General features: G+C 41.4%; 1 protein-coding gene across 3 annotated transcripts in view; it reads right to left on the bottom strand.

Moving 5' to 3' along the window:
- Positions 1–18,874, bottom strand: part of ZFYVE28 (zinc finger FYVE-type containing 28) — a 635,647-nt gene that overhangs the window by 98,781 nt on the left and 517,992 nt on the right. For all 3 annotated transcript variants that reach the window (XM_078678591.1, XM_078678592.1, XM_078678593.1), the window contains exon 8: positions 11,508–12,872. In XM_078678591.1, coding sequence (XP_078534717.1) covers positions 11,508–12,872 — 1,365 coding nt within the window. The remainder of the gene's footprint in view (positions 1–11,507; positions 12,873–18,874) is intronic.

The following is an 18,874-nucleotide window of genomic DNA, read 5'->3' as shown; positions in this document are numbered from 1 at the left end:
CAAAGATAGGACCTAGAACGATACCTGCCTTGTTGTACGCAGATGATACTGTTCTTATTTTCCGGACAGCTAATGGCCTGCAATCTTTATTGAACCAATTTTATGAATTTATGGAAAACTTGGGACTAAAAAATGTATGTCACCAAATCGTTCACTATGACTTTAGGACCCATAGGCATCAAAACTAGAAAATATGTGATAAAAGAGAACAAAATAGGTAAGGTGGATAGGTTTAGTTACCTAGGCATACTGTTGGATGATAGACTGACCTGGGCGCCATATTTGAAATCACACACTAAATCCTTTAACAGGGTAGCTTTTAGTTTGGATGCTTTCTCCAGGTGTTTAGGTCCCAGTCACATAAAGTCCATAGTACACCTCTATAACGCCAAGTGTGTCCCAACTGTAACTTATGGGGCAGAAATCTAGGGTACCAAATCTACTTTAACAAAAACGGCAGTAAACAAATACCTAAGGAAATTGTTACGCATACCACAGAATGACCCAGCAGAAATAGTTTATGAAGAGATAGGGGCAGGTTATTTAGTTAACTATATACGCCCGTGCCCGATACTATTCTGGTGCTCTATATGAACTAAAAAAGATCTGGATTTAATAGATTACTATTAAGAGACTGTTTGAGTCTGAATTTTAGTTCGCGTATATCATGGTTGAACTATATAAAAACTACCCTGTCTAATCTGGGCCTATTGCATGTTTTTAACTCACCTAAGAAAATAACCAAATCAGTCATTGCAGAAGTCAAAAAATTATATTTTGAGTTTATACAAGAACTCAGACTGCAAGACTCACACCGTAAACACAGTTGCATACATCATGCTATGTTAAAATGTAGTGCTAGAACAGAATTGTATCTATTACTGGATATGCCGGTGAACCATAGAAGATTTTGATATATTTTCGACTGAATATGTTCCATCAGCTTGTAGCAGGATGGCATAGGCCACAAGACCATCCTGTATGTTCCTGTTATAAGTCTTCTGCACTAGACATTTTACACATCGTATTAATTTGCCTTAAATGGGCCAATTTACGTCATAAGTATATACGCCCATTATTTGCACATCTGAATTTTAAACAAGTGAGACCTGCCCTTTTCTTTCTACAATTTTTAGACAATGTCACTGTTTGTTGGTATGTGTTGAGATTTTTAATAGCAGTGTATTACGCATATGCTTGAGTTTGAATTGCATAGTACTTATTTAATGATACTAATTGATGTTCATAATATATTTGTGTGATTGTTTTTACTGTACTTTTATGATGTTGAAGCCAATCGAACAAAATAATCATTGATTGATTGATTGAGTACAGGGTGGGTATGGTTTCAGCCCCGCCTCACCAGCCAACCAGGCTGTAGAGCTACTCCCCTCCTGTGATATAGGATACCCTTGCTGACTGAGCACAACCTGGGCGTTTTAAACGTAAGCCCTGTGCGGCACAAGGTCAGGGCCAGCCTTTAGCATGAACAAGCTGGGCCCAAGGCGCACATTTTCTGAGTGGTGCATGGAGCTGTGTGCATTGAGGGTATGTCATAAGCATCACCCTTATGTTGCGCCAGTCTTATCCATGTTCCTGCCTGTTCGTTTCGGTCTGATTTGCCAGTTTAAAGTTGTTTTAGTCCTTCATTATCACACAGCAACTGGCGATGTTTTTAATACCCCTTTAGCTCTCTTCTTTGCCTCCCTTCACTCTCTGACCCCCTGCTGGCACACAACAACAGTCCTGCAAAGTACCACGCATCAGGAGTTAAACTAATGCATTTCAGCGGGTGCTCAGCATCACCGTATGGAAATACATTGTCACACATAATGCAGGTCTCAGCTGTCACAGACAGTAGCGCACCACTGAAAACTGAGGGTGGCAGGTGGCAGCGTGCGCCTATGGCCAGCACGGGCTGCTCCCGAGCCCTGCAGGCTTGGGGCGCTCCCAGCAGCGGACCAGGCTCACAGTCAGTGGGTGCTGTTACAATGTATCTCAATTGTTCACTGATGTCCAGCGACGCTCTGAGTCAGACAGCCTGACGTCATGGCCCAGCCAGGGGTGGTGCCCAATTAGCTACTACTGGGACAGCGGGCTGGGGCCTGACCCAGCCAGGTTGTGTGACACTTTGTGGACGTGGCTGTGGGACTTAATAATATCTATAAAGGGCCACCCGGCCACTGCGAATTATCAGAGCCCGGGAGCCGGGAAAGTGACATGGAGACCATTCTTCACGCCGCCCAGGTCGTCGCTGACCGTCACAGAGTCGGGTCCGGTTGCAGCGGCAGGAGTAGAGGACAGAAAGCTGAAATTGCAATGAGGGTCACTGGCTGTGGCGAGCAGCTTGAGATGCCCTGGAGTCGCCAACGCACCAGTCACGCTGCCCAGCCTGGCTGAGGCTGAAAGAACAGGAGAAAGTATAAAATAACTACGAGCCACTTCAAGTTGTCAGTGAGTGTCACAGTGTGTAAGGCAATCAAATTCAATTGAATGTGAGCGCACATATAAAATGGGTGTAATTTCTGGTATTCATGTTTCCCTCGACTACGTTGCTTGATTTTGCGCACGAGAAAGTGGCACTCATAGTCGTTGATATGTCACTCATAATTACACTGAAATAATGAAAATGTCACACAAACAAATCTGAAACTTGCAGCTTTGCAACAAAACCATCATCTGCATGAAGCAGCTAAACTAGGGATGTTTGTGATCAGTAGCCACCCCATCTCATCCAGGTACTGACCAGTGGACACAAGAGAGACCCCCTCCTACCTCATTTAATTCACTACCATCAGCAAGGGGCGCCAGATTTCTCTCCGCCCAAGCTCAGGGCGAGATTTTAGCAAAGGCCGACCCTACCAAAGGTACTATGCCAATAAGCAAGGGTGCACATTTCCTAACCCATCAAAGGGTGGGTTGGAATAGCAAGTCTCCCTGGCCCCTCAACTCACTGCGATAAGCTGGGAAAGTAAGTAGAGAAGAGGAGGTAACAGGGCGGGTCTTTGTGCGCGTGAAAGGCGTCACCAGTGACACCAGGTCACATGGTGTAAACAGATACACTGAGAATGCTTCGGTTTAGTTGAAGTTGTGCAGTGTATCTGTTGACTCGTTTCTGTTCGTTCATTTGGCCATCAGTGGGAACTGCCCTGCCTTCAAGGGCTGGAAGCCAAGAGAAACTGTTCATGCGCCCCGGGGCAATGGGTATGGTTAGGACCGAGCCTCAAATATAACAAACAGCATGCACTGTCTGGTGCTGGACTCTTCGAAAACATGCAGGTATGAATGTTATCCTGTTAGTGAGGGATTTGGTAACAACATTATCTGAGGCCAAGCTAGGAAGGTAATTGCTTTCATACATTGCCTAATTGTCATTTTTTGTTGGTATCCATTGTTGTCCATCAGAGAGAGAGAGACACTATTCATTTGATCCTAAAGCTAACATTTGAAACCAAATGCACAGTTCCTCTTTTTGATATGTGAGATTTGCACAGTAAGTGGTTTTATGGGCAAAAAGGTGGAGCAATAATAAGAAAGAAAAGAGAGGTTTACTGGATATTTGTCTTTGACTCATTCCGGAACGGCCTCAATAGCGAAATCCCATGGGAGAACGCAATCTGTTAACTAAGACTAGTAACACATATTAGGACCATTGACATTTAAGACTCGGAAAATAATATATGGTGGATTAGCATTACAATTACGATATTAGATATTTGGAATGAATTGACTACTTAGATCATAAAAAAAGATTACCCACATTACATTAAACGGCCTTTATTAGTTTTAATATGCCTCATATATTTTTGCCAAAGATCATTGTAATATCTATTCACATAACCATTTAGTGGATATATTTAGAAATGTATGGTTAATATTTTCTTTCTTTTTCGAACACTAGTGGATTCTGTCATTGTTTGAATATCAAATGACTAATATGAGTTACTATAGAGTGGTGTTGATGTTTACCATTCATAATGTATGACGTTTTGTGGTCTAGTTTCTTGTTCTACCTGTCCCACGTATTCTAGAGATGAGAAGTCCTTCTTCTATATCTCACTAACATCTAATACAATAGTTCACTTTTTATTCTTACATACATAGCCGAATACTGTCGCATTGGAGAAGACGAAGTATGAAAGTTTTTTTTTCGCTCATTGCATGGTTAATCTGTGGTCTGTCTTCGCGCTCTATCATTCCGACGTATTCGAGTAACGGGAAGTCCCTCCTTTGTATCCCTTTAGCATCGGACACAATAGTCCTTTTTTTGTCTTTAGTCATCAGAGTGAAGTATAGTCGCATCTCAGATGACGACATTTTGTACACAGCTGAGACAGATAACTCTTACAAACGTCCTTATAAAAGCGTTACCTTTTTCATTACTCGAGGCATATCGGTCGTTTGATGTAATTTCCAGAATCCCGCTTCTCGCCGCCGGACCGTAAGAGTTCTTCACAATATCGTTATTAGGTAAGAGTTATGCGACTTTCTACATTCCAGTACGCTATTTAGCTGAGATCAAGCTATGAGCTGATCTTACCCAACGGTAATAATTAACACAATGTATCCTTGTCATAAACTATTAGGAACCAGAAAAAGAAGGAACTTCCCCACATCAGGAGGATTTTCCGACATAGACGGTATATGCACGGCCATTAAGGTATGCCGATGTTTCGAATTCTTCGAATCAATTTTACCATTACGGTGTTTGCTTGAAAGGTTAGTTGTTCACACCGTACTTATTTTCTGTTTCCAGCCCGTTAATCGCTAAATAATCGGTAGCTCGGACGGCGAGAAAGCTAAGCCCTCCCTTCTCTTTCATATTAGGTACATGTCTTTAAAGTACATTCACGAACAAGAATGTGACCTTCTATATCAAGGGAACCTTATGCGCTAACTCGTCATTATATAATTTTGACCCTTTAGACCCGGCTCTATTTTAAGCATAAACCCCAGTACTATGTGTACCTACTAATTCGATGTTAAAGCTTGACACCGTATAATGGTAACTATATATCTATACCTCTTTTTGTGTCGCATATTGATCCTTTCTCCACCTGTTGGGATTGGAACATGATTAAAATAAAGGACATCCCCGCCCAAGGTCACAAATCGTGTTACAATATAGGACTCAGTAAAACAAGTGAAAATAAATAGTTATACCTTCGTCATATCTCATGTCTACAACCAGGGATAACGTGAGGAAGCACCTAACTAAACTCAATAGATGGATGTCATAATTTACTAAATAGATATGAAGGGCATTAGTTTGATATCGGTAGTGTCTATCCATTAATAGGATTGGAAAACCTAACTATGATATGTCTTCCACAGTCCTAAGACCTGATACGTTGTTCACAGTTTGGATATTTGCCATTCAGAACATCATTGTGAAGAAAGAAATTGAGCCATCCATGCTCTGATCTTAAATACATCATGACTCCTTCTATCCTTATTTGTGAGTATATATGTATAAAAAAAAATTCAAAAATAGGTCTCCTTAAAATGAGGCATTCTATCTAGTCATAGATATGCTTGACAATAGGATTTATTGATGAATCTATTAGCGCTTTAGTCATCTATCGGCCCCCCCTTCCTAAGATATCCTTGTATGTCCCCCTTTCTACTCCTCCCTCTCTCTCCCCCCAGAAGCCCATAGAATTAATTTTCATTCCTCTTTTCTTCTCTTTTTTCTTTCCCCCTAACCCCCCTCCCTCATTGTTTTGATTTGGAAATATACAAGGAACTGAAAGAAATGAATGTTGAAATCAGTTTATTAATGAACTTGTTTTTTTATATAAGAGGTTTATATAAAGCTACCTGTCGATATTTTTACCTAAGATTGTACTGTTCCTTTATTAATTGTATTTTCCTTGTTGTTTTATTTTTTATAAAATTATTTATAGAAAACACGTGGCTCCTCCAGAAGAAGACGCTGGTCGCCGAAACGCGCGTCGAGAATTATTGTGCCACCTTTTAATTTTTGAAAAAAATTATTGTAATTTAAATCTGTTGTGCTGTATTCTTTTGCTTTTAATGTATTGTGATTAATTGATTTGTCTACAAATCCTTTGTGTGCATGTAATTGATTTTTGCTTAAATATAAATGTTAATAAATATTAAGAAATTGAATTGATTGGTAGCTCTTTTTCCTTCAATATTTTATTTTAAACAAGTTCAAGTTATGATTGCCTAGGTTGTTTTATGTCAATTGTTTATTAATCCCTGACCTAGGAATCGCAATATCTATGTATTCAGGGGGTCCTTGATAATTATACGTGTTTTTTGGGCACACCTTACAGACTAGAGGCACCGATGGTCAAATACAATACATAGAGCGAGATGTCTTAAATATATTGCCAGTCAAGTGAAGTGTAACCTGTCCAGCTTACTTCCAGTTTGCCATGTGATTGGTTTTCCTGAATCATGTAGCACCCGGAAAACAATTTTTCCATCCCTGTAGTCTAGAAGTAAGGCGATGAAAAATGGAAAAGTTGAATGAGAGTTATAGAGGCAGGGAGAAACAAGTATACAGCAAACGATGAGAAAAAAATGATGAGAAGAGAGCCAGAGGAAAAACTGGAAGGAAGTTAGATAGCTGTGTGAGACTAAAATTGTAACTAGCCACTTGTACGTAATTCATTTGGTTTTCCTCTGTTTTATGGTATTTGTAGCTTTGCGTTTTCTGTTATAAGTGCAAAACTAGAAGTATCAGAAAGCAGAGGACACAAAAATGTGTATTTATAAAGCACACATTCTCCTCTTGGGCCATCTTGCTGGTGACTAACAGGTGTGTTTTGTCACCCAATTAATTCAGCGATACCCATTCTGGCCACCTCAGAAAAGTGAGTGGCCCACTTGGATCAAACCTCTGTCTCTGAGGTGAAACACAAGTTACTAGTGTGAATCCATTAGTCTCTTCAACCACCGGAGGGAAGGAAGGCATGTAAAAATAGAATGGAAACTGGGAGGCATTGGAGAAAAGGTACTGAAAGAACAAGAGAAGAGAAAAGGAACAAAACAGGACAGACTGCACAAAAGAGGAAGTCTAGCCAAGCATCTTAAACCCTTTACAACCACACATAAATGCTCAAATTCCTTTCCCCATGTACACGACATGTCCACTTGTACCTAATGTCCGCCAAGCAGCATATGCGGGTCACTGCACGCCTGGATTGTGGTTGGCACAGCATAGAGAGAGGGCACCGTGAGTTCATTTTGCCAACATTATTTTACAAAGTGCGCTAACAGTCCACAATTTTACAGTTTTTTCCCCCAGGGAGTGGTAGGAGCTCAAATGCACGTTGGCAGAATTGCGTTTATTGAAAGCACATGCTAATCCAGGATTTGTTCTTACAATCCACCACTTTCAAAGTTCACCAGCTGCCACTGATGACACATTCCAATTTTCCAATTCCTAGTGGTGGGCCAATGGAAGCATACGGTTGCCAAGGACTGTCTATTTTCTTAATAAGTAAGACCACAAAATCACATTTGCAAAACACGTGCATATGGAAGCTCTCTAGGTTGGAGATCTGGACATACATTCCAGGATGGTCTGTCTTCAGTTAATGCAACTAAGGAGTTTACTGTCACTGCATCACAAAGGAAATGTTCACAATGGGTGGTTCACCTATTAATGGCTAAACTGGATTCCTGATGTGGAACAAGGAGCTCTATCAGCGGAGTGGCGAGAGTGCCATGCCCCCCTAAGTCAAGTAAGGAAAGAACTACTATAACTTCTGGATTGAATATAAATAAACAGCAATAACTGGGGAGCAGTGGACACCTTAAATGCTTGTTTCTTGGTGCCACTGTGCCTGCTGCACCACGGTTAGCAACGCCACTGAGCCAGTCAACCAACAACCCAATTTCTTACACATATCATCACTTTGTTACTTATTAAGGTGTGGGTTAAGTACTTGCTCCTGGGATCGGTGTGTAACCTGATGTTCACAAGGTTCGAAACCAAGCAGCACTGACTCAGCCTTTCATTCTCATGAGGTAGATGCAGTGAATATAATTAAGTATAAAAATGCTAATACTTTATTGGCGCAAGCCTACTATGACTCTCCCGAGCTGGGTACATTTAAAGTCAAAGGTTTAGGAGTAGGATGAAGCTTTCACCCATCTAATTTCTCTGCTGGTAATGAAACTATTATACAATAGTATAGGCCTTTCTAAGATCTTATAAAAACTGCCTATGAAAATGCTGTCAAGTGCCTTTTTTTCCCAAACCTTGTCTTAATACTAAGCTCTGTACCCCTAGGTCTTTCGAAAGAATTGTGTATCCCTCATTTGTTAAGAACTGTCTATGCAAGCTGTGCGTCGAGATGCAAGCCTCCTTTATCATTCAAAATGAGTCCTGCGATCAGTGTGTGTAGTGGGGGGGTTGTACGACGGTACAACGCAGGTAAAGACATCGTATGCCTTTGCCACCCATTTTTTAGCACGCATTGTTTTTAGATTTAGAAACAATGTATTTTTGGGGGGAGACCACACAACTTATCTTAGATGCGTGGTATTGGCATATGTTGTAAAGGCATATTGGTAGTAAAAATATGCGTGATAAAAAATGTGTGGTAAAGGTACAACAAGGTTCAATCCTTGTTGTAAAGGCGGTTTCCCCATAGTGTGGGTGCCTATGCTTTTAATAAAACTGCACTGCCTGACAATTAAAAAAACAATAACACTATTTTCTTTGCCGATTTACTCCCAGTTTTTCCAAAAGGGTTACAATATAGTCCTAAAGTCATTTTAGTGACCAACAGTTTTAAGAACGGCATTTTTTATTATCTAGATGTGTGAGTTTACAAGTAAATTAGGTAAATTAAGGAAACTAACAACTTCCACTTACAATTTTCAATTCACGAGCAGAAGTCGACCTTTTGTGAAGCATTGAAACCACAACTACAATCTGCAGTTTGCGTGTAATTCATGGATAAATGATACACATGTACTTCATTTTGAATGAGTCCAAGTATCTATAATGTCTATTTCAGAAAATAATTATTTCCAATACGTCAGGCAATACAGTGGAGGGGCTCGAAGTACAATCGGCCTTTGTCCAAAGAAAACCATAAATTGGGCTTTATAGAGATCACCATTGTTAACAAGAAGCTGAAATAATGAATTATTCATTTGCACCAGTAAATAAGATCGAAACAAACTGAACTTAAAAAGTGATAATATATGAAAAATTACTCGGGTATTTTAGCAATTGTAAAAATGTGTTCATTGTTCCAAAACAAAAGTATAAGTGATCATTTTTAACAAAAATTATATATGTGGATCTTGCCATTGTTTAAGAGTAGCCTTTTCTGAGATGGAGCCGCTAATTTTACGTAATGTAGGGTACACGCAAAAAACAGCACATACTTGATTAACTGAATAATCACTAGTCTGTAGAGGCATGTTTCACTAGTAAGCAAGAAATGTAAAAGTGGCTGTTTACTGAGGGGAAAGGGAATATGTTAAGCCTCACGATTGTAGTTTGTTTTGGGAACATGATATAATGTATGTTACTGTGGCTGTGACTAAAGGTTTTACCAATGAATCTTTAACTATGGTGAAGAAGACAGATTCCTTTATGTTCAAGAATGCTTGTAGTCTGTTGGCGCGGTTCTGAGAAAAACCCATTAGTTGCCTAGAATATCCTTAAAATAGGAGCAATTAAATAAAATGCTATGGAAGACTTTTGCAGGGAGGGAGTGCTAGATATGACTCTACAAGCTGTCAAGCTTCTGCCAAGCGAAATGGGCCCAATCACAACTTTTTGTCAGTAAATCCTAATAGTCTGGTTGATAGACGGAGACTGACCATCCCCTGGCGTTAAATAGGTGCTAACCCTTGTTGACATTTGAAGCTCATACACATTTTACTTCACTCTGGATTCCATAGGGAGGCAGTGAATTTTCCTTCAAGGCCCCTGTGACGGTGCTGCTTTATGTCAAAGCAAAAGAAAGTGATCAGCAAGCCACAAACTCTGCAACTGTGACTATTACAGGGAGGCACAATTTTTGATCTGCCTAATTAATATTTATTGGGCAGGTTGTTCCGCGAGCTCCTGTAAACTGACAATTTGCAATGCAACTTATTAATACATAGGACACATTGTATATAGATTCGTAAACCAGTAGGTGTGCAAATTGCACGTTATGGTGTGTGAATCTTTCTGTGTTAATCAGGCCTTTAGGCTCCCTAATGCTGTGCAACTTGAAGTTTTTCTCTTTGAGCTAATAAAAGGGTAGATACTGTATGTGACAGACATGATGTAAGCCTAACACTGCATGTAAGAAAACGGTCACGGCTCCCGTACAACATGGCGGCTAGCAGAACCAATGGACTTTAAACGTAAGGCTTTCTATGATGCACATACATGTCCCTTTTTGATTAAGGCTACCAGCAAATAATAAATGTTCCTGTGATGTCACTAGTTTGGCACCAGACAGATTGGTGGGAACAGAACTTTGTTGGCCATTTTCATTCGGTAGCCCCAGCTACTGTTGGAGGCGCACATCAATTATTTCACATGGACTACCAAAACAATCAAGAACCTATGGTCCACGACTGCATGTTAGAGATTCATACCTTCCAGTGATGCTCAAAGTACGGCCCGGGGGCCGATGCGGCCTCCTGACCTTGACCTGCGGCCCCTTGATCAACAGCAGCATTGGGCTGCTGTTCACTTGATTCAGGACTAACATTAAATAGATGCTAAATATAAAGGCAAGCCTTTAATTAAAGGTTAATTGAAGTTAAAAAAGGAAGTAACTAGGTTTTCCAGCACCACTTAACTTTAAGAACACTTTTACTTTCAAAGCCATCTTGCACCCTCCCCCCAATCGTCACCCTGCTGGCATTGTTTCGGCCCTCGGTCACATAACAGACCAAACTTTGTTGCCCGTGGGCAAATGTTTGTGAGTACCCATGCCTTAAACTAAATGAATTCAAAGCTCACACTAGGACCAGTGTAAACACAATACTGCATTCAAGAGTATTGGCAAGTGCTCGCACCCAACAGGTAAGATAGCAGACAAAAGATTATACAGAAAAACACACGATAAAGATGGAAGTACAAATATTTGAAGATTACTCAAAATACAGTCAAATGTCACTTAAACAGAGTCTTCAGGTGCTCAGTGACCACTGACGGGCCCAGCAGGCCTTCAGTAGAGATATGTGTGACTCTTCCCCTCGAGTCATAGGTCAATATACAAATAACTCATTACATCTCAGGACCACCTTCAATTTTCTTAAGATGCAATTAAAGCCACTGTGATGTTGTAATACCCACACACACACTTTCGAAACCTAAGTACACATTAGACTGATCAAACACGTAACAGATCATAACACTTGACTGTTATTATTGTTTTCAGATTTCTAAAACTTGAAGAATTAGCCAACATCAAATTCGCACGAGACAAACTTATTAAAAAGAAACCCTTCCAAAATGTTTAGCATTCAGCCTGGTCAAGACAATAGTGTATTTGACTGTCACTTACCCTGGACCGTATCTTGTCTTCATGTCTTCCTTTACTAGCGCCTCACTGCTAGTCTCATCAGTGCCCGGTAACTGTCTTTCCTTGCCATCACCTGTCTGGCTTTTTTTCACAGTTTTTTTCGGTTGACTTGAGACCCCCATGCCACCCTCGGTTTCATTTTCTACTCCTATGTTTGATCCTGAGTTGTGAGCCAGGCACTTGGATGAGTTTGAACACGTATGTCCTCTGCCAGAATCTCGCTCCGTCAACAAAGAACTACAGTGCTCCTTGTTTAAGATCTCTGGGACAGAGATTGCGCAGTCTAGTTTATCTACGTGGTCCTTTTCCTTCGATTTCACCAAACTATATGAAGCATTTATCACTGTCTCTGGAGAGTGTCTACTTCTTATGCCTGCTATACTCTCCTCCCTGCTGTCTTCACAGGTACCACAACACACACAGGAGTTAATTAGGCAATTGGTGGCTGCTAAAGCAAGTTTATGGGATTCGTCTTCAGATGGAGGCTCAGGTGACGCTGAAATACAATCACCAGCTGGATCTGGCGTAGTTGGTGGAGATCCTGAAGAAGAAAGAGATTTGGGATTAAATATTACAGTGGCAGAGATTTTCATCCCACCAGTCCTGTGAGCAATAATTTCTGCAGTCTCTGCATCCTCGCCATTAGCATCCCAGCCATTGAGGTATACCTGTGAATCGGGGCCTTCTAAACAACTACAAGTATTGGGAGCAGAGTAATTAGTCATCAGTATTTTACCATCTTCAACATTGTTATTATTGCTTATATCACTTTCTGTATCCTTTAGAGATGTTGATTCGTCGGGCTGACCATTGTGAATAATCAATGTCTCCTTACATGGGACCCTCTGTGTCAAATTATGGCATGAGTTGTTGACCCATGCCAAGGTGTTCTCCGCTGATGCTATCACACTAAGAGCGTCTCCGGCTCCGTCAAGATCATCCATAAAAAATACTCTCTCCTCTTCATCGGTTAGGTTTTCTCGACATCTCCGGCTTGGTGAAGCCTCTACGCTAGAATCATGCCTCACACCCGGCCTGCGGGCCGGAGACTGACAGACACTTGGTGGAGAAAGCAGAGAGGACATCTCATCCCCCACCCGGTGGACCATCATGTTGAGCTGTTCTAGCTCTTCTTCATCGTACTGCATGGAGCAAGCCAACTCCACCTCTGTGTTTTCAGCTTTTGCTGAGAGTTCTTCTTCACTTGACAAGGCAGCTACTAATACAGGCGTGAGGACAGCGGGCACTTCAGGATCCGTTCTGACCGGAAATTCCATATCTTGCGATATGCAGAGGTTGCGCTCAAGAGTGTGCAGCTCCTCTTCAGTCAAGGTTTGCAGAAGATCTCTGAAAAATAGATAGAGAAAGTCAGGGGAAAGACGTACATTTGTTAGACTTAGGTAAAATAATGCATGCCTAAGGGCAGGGCTTGCCATTATTTCATTTGTACTATTATGACTTTTATGACAGTCTGAAGTTTAACACACAAATAAATAACTGAGCCAAATGTTTTGAGTGTTGAACGAAAAAATATACTTTTACATTTGCTTCATTTTTAAGCCAGGTATAAAAAAAACTCCTCTGATCTGTACCAATATATCAAATTCGGGGTTCCTTAAACTGAGCGCCACACTGAATGCATAATCACATACGCACACATGGGCTCCTTTCATACTCTCTCACTAAAACTTCAGCATCACTACAGTTGAACCAGTTTGAAGATGAACCTAAAAAGGTTCAACTTTAAAACACTGTTATGTAAACTGGACTGTTATATATATATAAATAAAAAATCATGAGAATAAAGTAGGATAACCAACAATAAAATACAATCATTGTGTGCAGACATATAAATAAAAACAGAACCCTAACCAGTAATATAATCATATAAGGTGGGAGGGTTAAATTACAAAGTGTTTTCACTGCCAACCTGGACCTACCTTACCTCAACGTAATCCTATCGACCTACAACATTTATTCAATATTATGCATGTCAGGTTAAAGTGGCTAAAAGGTGGCATGATGGTACAATCAGCCAGGCACTCATCACCTACGCTTACTGGATATAAACGAAATGCTTCTAATGGAAGACTGAGACAGTGCATACTTCTGCCCATAATTAACCTCCTCCCAAACTCCCACCTGTATTTCCAAGGACACTGGTTACTTTTTACTACTGACCACTCTGTTTTGAACATTTGGCATTCCCCAAGTAAAGATGGAATCCATGTTCTTTTCAGCCTCATCAACCATTTCAGGTTACGTCTCAGGGGAATGAACCAAAACCCCGGAGCTAACAATTCCAACACAAGCGGCCAAGGCCCACTGTCCTATTATTAACCTAAAGTATGTCAGCGATTACATGTCTGCTTTTCTGCATTTTCTATTTTGTGTAGTTATAGTTAACCATGTCGAGGTATTTAAAGTGATCAACTTATACCTGAGACACAATATTCCTTTCATGGAGATCATGATCTCCTTTGCCAATTTGCTAACTTGAGCAAGTGTCGTATGAGAGCCATGTTATCTGGATTGTTTACTCTCTCTGACGCAGGGGCTTGCTTACTTTCTCCCATAGCCTTAACAAGACTTTTGTCAGCAGAGGAAGCCTGTCTGGAACTGTTATTTGGCACAAGAACAACCTCTCTCAGCAAATCAAGTTTCAGTCGATTTGCTGGGTCTACACACATGTGAAAGTCCAAGGATCGATTACTGAGTTGTGTTACCCAGTAACAAGCCTGAATACTTAAAATTGTCATCCCCCCTGATATGCTGAAATCAGTAAAGTTTCTCCAGTACCACTCTAGTGCCGTCTAGTCCCAGATCAGTTCTCATGTTTCAGGTTTCATTTTTAATCCTACAAAATGTTGATCCAAAACCCATTCTGACAAACAATTTGAACATATATCACAAACCTACTGCATAAAAAAAAAATATACATCAGCTAGCTGGAAGTGGCTCACCTGTGTGCAGTCCAGTCTACTAAATTAGAAACTTTATTTGGCTGAATTAATTATGGTTCAGTTTCCCAAAAATGAAAAGTGTGTATTTGAGATGAAAATGTGTGTATTTTCAAAAACCATAAGCTGATGTTTGGAGAAAAATAGATTTCCAAAATATATTTAAAGCTAATATTTGTGAGATAAATCGTGAAAAACGTGTTTACGTTATTGCTGGTAGTTCTGCCCGATGCACTGAGGTGATCACTGAGTAATCTTGCAGGGGGGGGGGGGGGGGTCACTAATGTAACCTTGTCTGACATGCTCACTAATGCAACACTAATAGCTCGGGATGACTTATACTGAACATAAGTAGCTCCTATTACAGGAAAGGTTGGAGACCCCTGAACTTGAAAAAGCGGCCCAATTAATTGCTCACTCTAGTCTTTGTGGGTTGGAAGCTATACTGACCCAAAAAGAACAGCGGGAAAATTGGCTCCACATGGTGTAGGTGAGCTGTGTCCTGGCTGAGAAGAGACACCCTAAGACTGAATGCAAAGCTATTCCTCCTCTGTTGAGATGCTGACACTGACCGCTGACATTGACTGAAATGTTGATGAGCCATCTTTCATAATGTTGACTGCGCGCCACTCACTCCCTGGGTGCTCCCTCCTCCAGTGCTGCAGACCATTGAAAAGTAGAGGCAGCAGCTTTCTGAATATCAGATTGAGGTGTAATTTCATCTGGCTTTTGACCTACCAGTAGACCGCCTCAACATAACCACATCCATGAAAACATTTCAAATACTCCGATGTTGATAACTTGAAAAGATACATTGGGTGGTAGTTGAGAATACCAACTCGAAAACAATCAGTATTTAGGAAATAACTTGATTTCTCTCAGTAGCCACTGAATGAATGTCATAGACGTTCGATCCAACGAACTGCAAGGCAAAGTGGAGCAATACAATCAAGTCAAGTCAAAGTAACTTTATTCGGTTCCAAAGACCACAAAAGTTTCACAGACATACATTACACTTTAAAATTTTCATATCATATGTGTGCAGTGGCATAAATAAAATCAGTAAAAACAAACAATTCAATCACATAGATAAGGGATATTATCCCAAACACCAAATACCCAATGCGATAGTCGACCATAAAATGTCATAAATATGAATGATTATTATTTAAAAGGTTACAAATGTTCTGTTCATCTACTGTGACTCTCAGTGTTTTCTTATAAACAATGGAACTTTAATGTAATTAAAAACTGCAGTGCAACTAGGTAATGTAGACAAGGAGTGCAAACATTAAAACCGTCAAAAGTGGGGCTAAATATTTTCCCCTCGGGTCTTTTATAAAGAGAGCAGAACAACAAAAAGTGCAAAGTGCTCTGAGCTGCCAAATTGTCACACGGTAATTTATCAACCCATCCTGATTGCTCGGGGAATGTCACAAGAAAGTGCAAGGTACGTAAATGAAGTCTAGTCAAGAAGAATCGTGTCCGTACGTCTGTGGTAAAAGTTAGATGAAATTGTTGATGTGCAGGGAATGAGCATGAGGGACTTGTTGCTACCAATTGTATGCAGTGCATAGTTACCCCAGAATAATGCACCTCTTTTATAATAGCTTTTGCATTTATGCGGATACTAGCAGGGTTGCCATTGTAGTGCCCCAGGCCTATCTCACGGAGTTTATCTTTCACAAAACAGAGCCAAGGGATCGATAATACGATATCTAAATTGATGCAATCCTTAATAACTTCCCTTGAGAAAATTAAGCCCTCAGATAGCCAGATTGTTGGCCAAAGGAGCAACCAGGCAATATCTATTTGATCCTCAAGATAGTCCAGCCCCAGCTCATGGTGGCAAAATAGTGTGGGGGCACTATTTGGGGTCATCAATAGCCTTTTTATACATTTGGTTTCCAAGACCTGTAGGTAACCCCAAACTCCTGCCCCATAGGATGCAACAGATAAGCATTTAGCTCTGTCACCGGCTTGTAGCCTAGCTTGCGGGCAAAGCGGAATAACCCCTCCACAAGCAGACTAGCATGTTGAACCCTTGCAGTGATGAGGGAATCCCAGTTCATAGTATTATTAAAAATGGTACCCAAGTATGTAAATGTACACAACTTATTGATGGTCTTACACCTTACAGAGAATTTTCTTGTTTTAGTTGATGTGGGGCCGCACACCATAATGTATGATTTAATAAAATTGACTGTTAGGTCCAGTGCGGACATAAAAGCATGGAGCGATTTTTGGAGGCGGTTAGCTGTCAAAGCCATTAGCACATATCGTCAGCATAAGACAACAAAGTGACTGGGTTGCCTCCAGTTATAGGAAAATCAAATTCCTTCTCTATTAAAAAGGCCTCTAAGCCATTAGTGTACAATAAAAAGAGAAATGGAGCTAAAATGCACCCCTGCCACACACCTTCTGTGGAAACAATGGGCCTAGTCTTTTCCCCCCAATGGCCATATCCTATGGCAACCATAGTGGAAGTATGAAGCCTATGCAGGAGGGGAATGAGAGCTTCCTCAAAAGAAATTAGTTCCCATTATTTCTCTCGATTAACAGTGTCAAAAGCACGGGACAAGTCCATAAAGGCCAGGTGGATGGAGCCCCTCCTGGCCTTCATGTACTTGCCCACAATCATAGACAAATTGAGGCACTGTTCTGTGGTGCCCATCCGCCTTCTAAAATCATATTGCATTTTTGACATGATCTCTGTGGTATGGTATGATATGGTATGGTACGGTAACAGGGTATTTGTAGAGCACGCAGTTACTTGGAAGAGTGTCCCGGTGCTAGGTTGGTGTGGCAGAGCTGACTTAGTAAGACGACGCAGAGGCCCAGGTATCAAGGCTTGCAAGGACAACCCTCCCCAACACCTTTGCAGTAGCGTTGATAAGTGAAATTGGCTTGTAACAGGCGGGGTCACTCTTGTTGCCCTTTTTATACACTGGAACCACAATGGCCTCCTTCCATGTTATTGGAATGGGGCACATCACCATAGCCTTGCAAACATTGGTGAGCAGGGGTACCCACAGGTTGGCGTTTCTTTTGAACAGGTCTAGTGGAACCCCATCACGGCGTGGGGCTTTCATACAGACTCCCCTCGCTAAAGCCTCCTCGACCTCGGCCACTGAGAGGGATACACTTAGTTGGGAGGCCAAGGTTAAGTCCAGTGTTGGTTCACGACTTTCCTCATTTAAAGGGACACTGTTTTGGTTAAATATTGCCGGAAAATGGGATTCCCAGGCTTCCTCCAAAATCAATGAATCCACACGTCTAACCTAGTCCGTAAATAGAGGGTAGTTAATAATGTCTCAGAAGCTTTTAGTGTCTTTCAGTGCATTGGCTCACTCAAGATCTTCCCAAGCTAATCTCCTCAGTTCTTCTTTCCTTTGTTTAACCCCTTCGGTGCTGATGACAGCTCCCGGTCATCATCAGTTATGGTGGGCGTGTGCTGATGACGGCCGGGAGCCGCCATGACCACGCCCGCGATCGGAATGTGCCACACAGGCGCAGAATTCCGGCCGCAGCCAGAGGGTTAATAGTGCTTTTATAAGCCTGGCTTGAGTTTTTAATTCGGGTTCTATCACAGGGTTTTTTTGAGCCCTGGAACACCTGATGTTAAACCACTGTGTCCCTTCTCTGTACTGATCTGGTTAGATTTGTGGCTGCATTTGCACAGATCAGTTCAAAGTCATGAACTACCTCGTCGGAGGGGGGGGCCCTCTTTTTGTTCTCCCAGCGGTGAAGGTATTGCATGGACAGTGAATCAACGGTAACCGTCCAATACAATATCAACCTTATGCGATGTTTCCTGGAGGCAGACGATATCAAAACACCTAATGTACTCCAAATATACCTCATTAGACCGTTTCGCACACATACCTGCGATGTTCCACAAAATAATTTTTAATGGAATAGTAGTGTGTCCCAGGCTCACCGAGCCCACCTCAACCCGGTTAAAGTCATGGTGGGCAGGGTTGCTATGCCAGACCCCTCCCCTCCCAACATTTTTGGGGGAATGAAATAGGAAGCTGAGAACGGCTTTCACGGTTGTCTATGCGGTTACTAAAGCTGATAGTGTTTTGCTAAGTAGGACCATGTGAATTTACAAGCTGCCTATTTTGAATGCCATCTGCGTGTGAGTTTCTCCCTAGGTTGACACATTGTGAACTTGTTCTTCCCGATTCAGCTGAACTACTAGCTCGCTCAGGTAGTCAGTCGATCTCAGTCAAGCCAGAGAGGGCGTCAAAGCGGTTGGGGTGAATAAATGAAGAGGTCTGAGGGAGGAGGTGTCTATTCAGACCTAGCCATGAGGGGTGTTGCCCCTTACTGGTCACCTGGTAGGAGGGTTAGAAAAAACCCAGTAGACAATCCTTTATCATTTTG

Source organism: Lissotriton helveticus, chromosome 2_2, assembly GCF_964261635.1.
Source record: "Lissotriton helveticus chromosome 2_2, aLisHel1.1, whole genome shotgun sequence".
NCBI classification, from domain to species: domain Eukaryota; kingdom Metazoa; phylum Chordata; class Amphibia; order Caudata; family Salamandridae; genus Lissotriton; species Lissotriton helveticus.
Note: the sequence above shows the minus strand (reverse complement) of the source record. Positions and strands in the feature narration are given on the sequence as shown.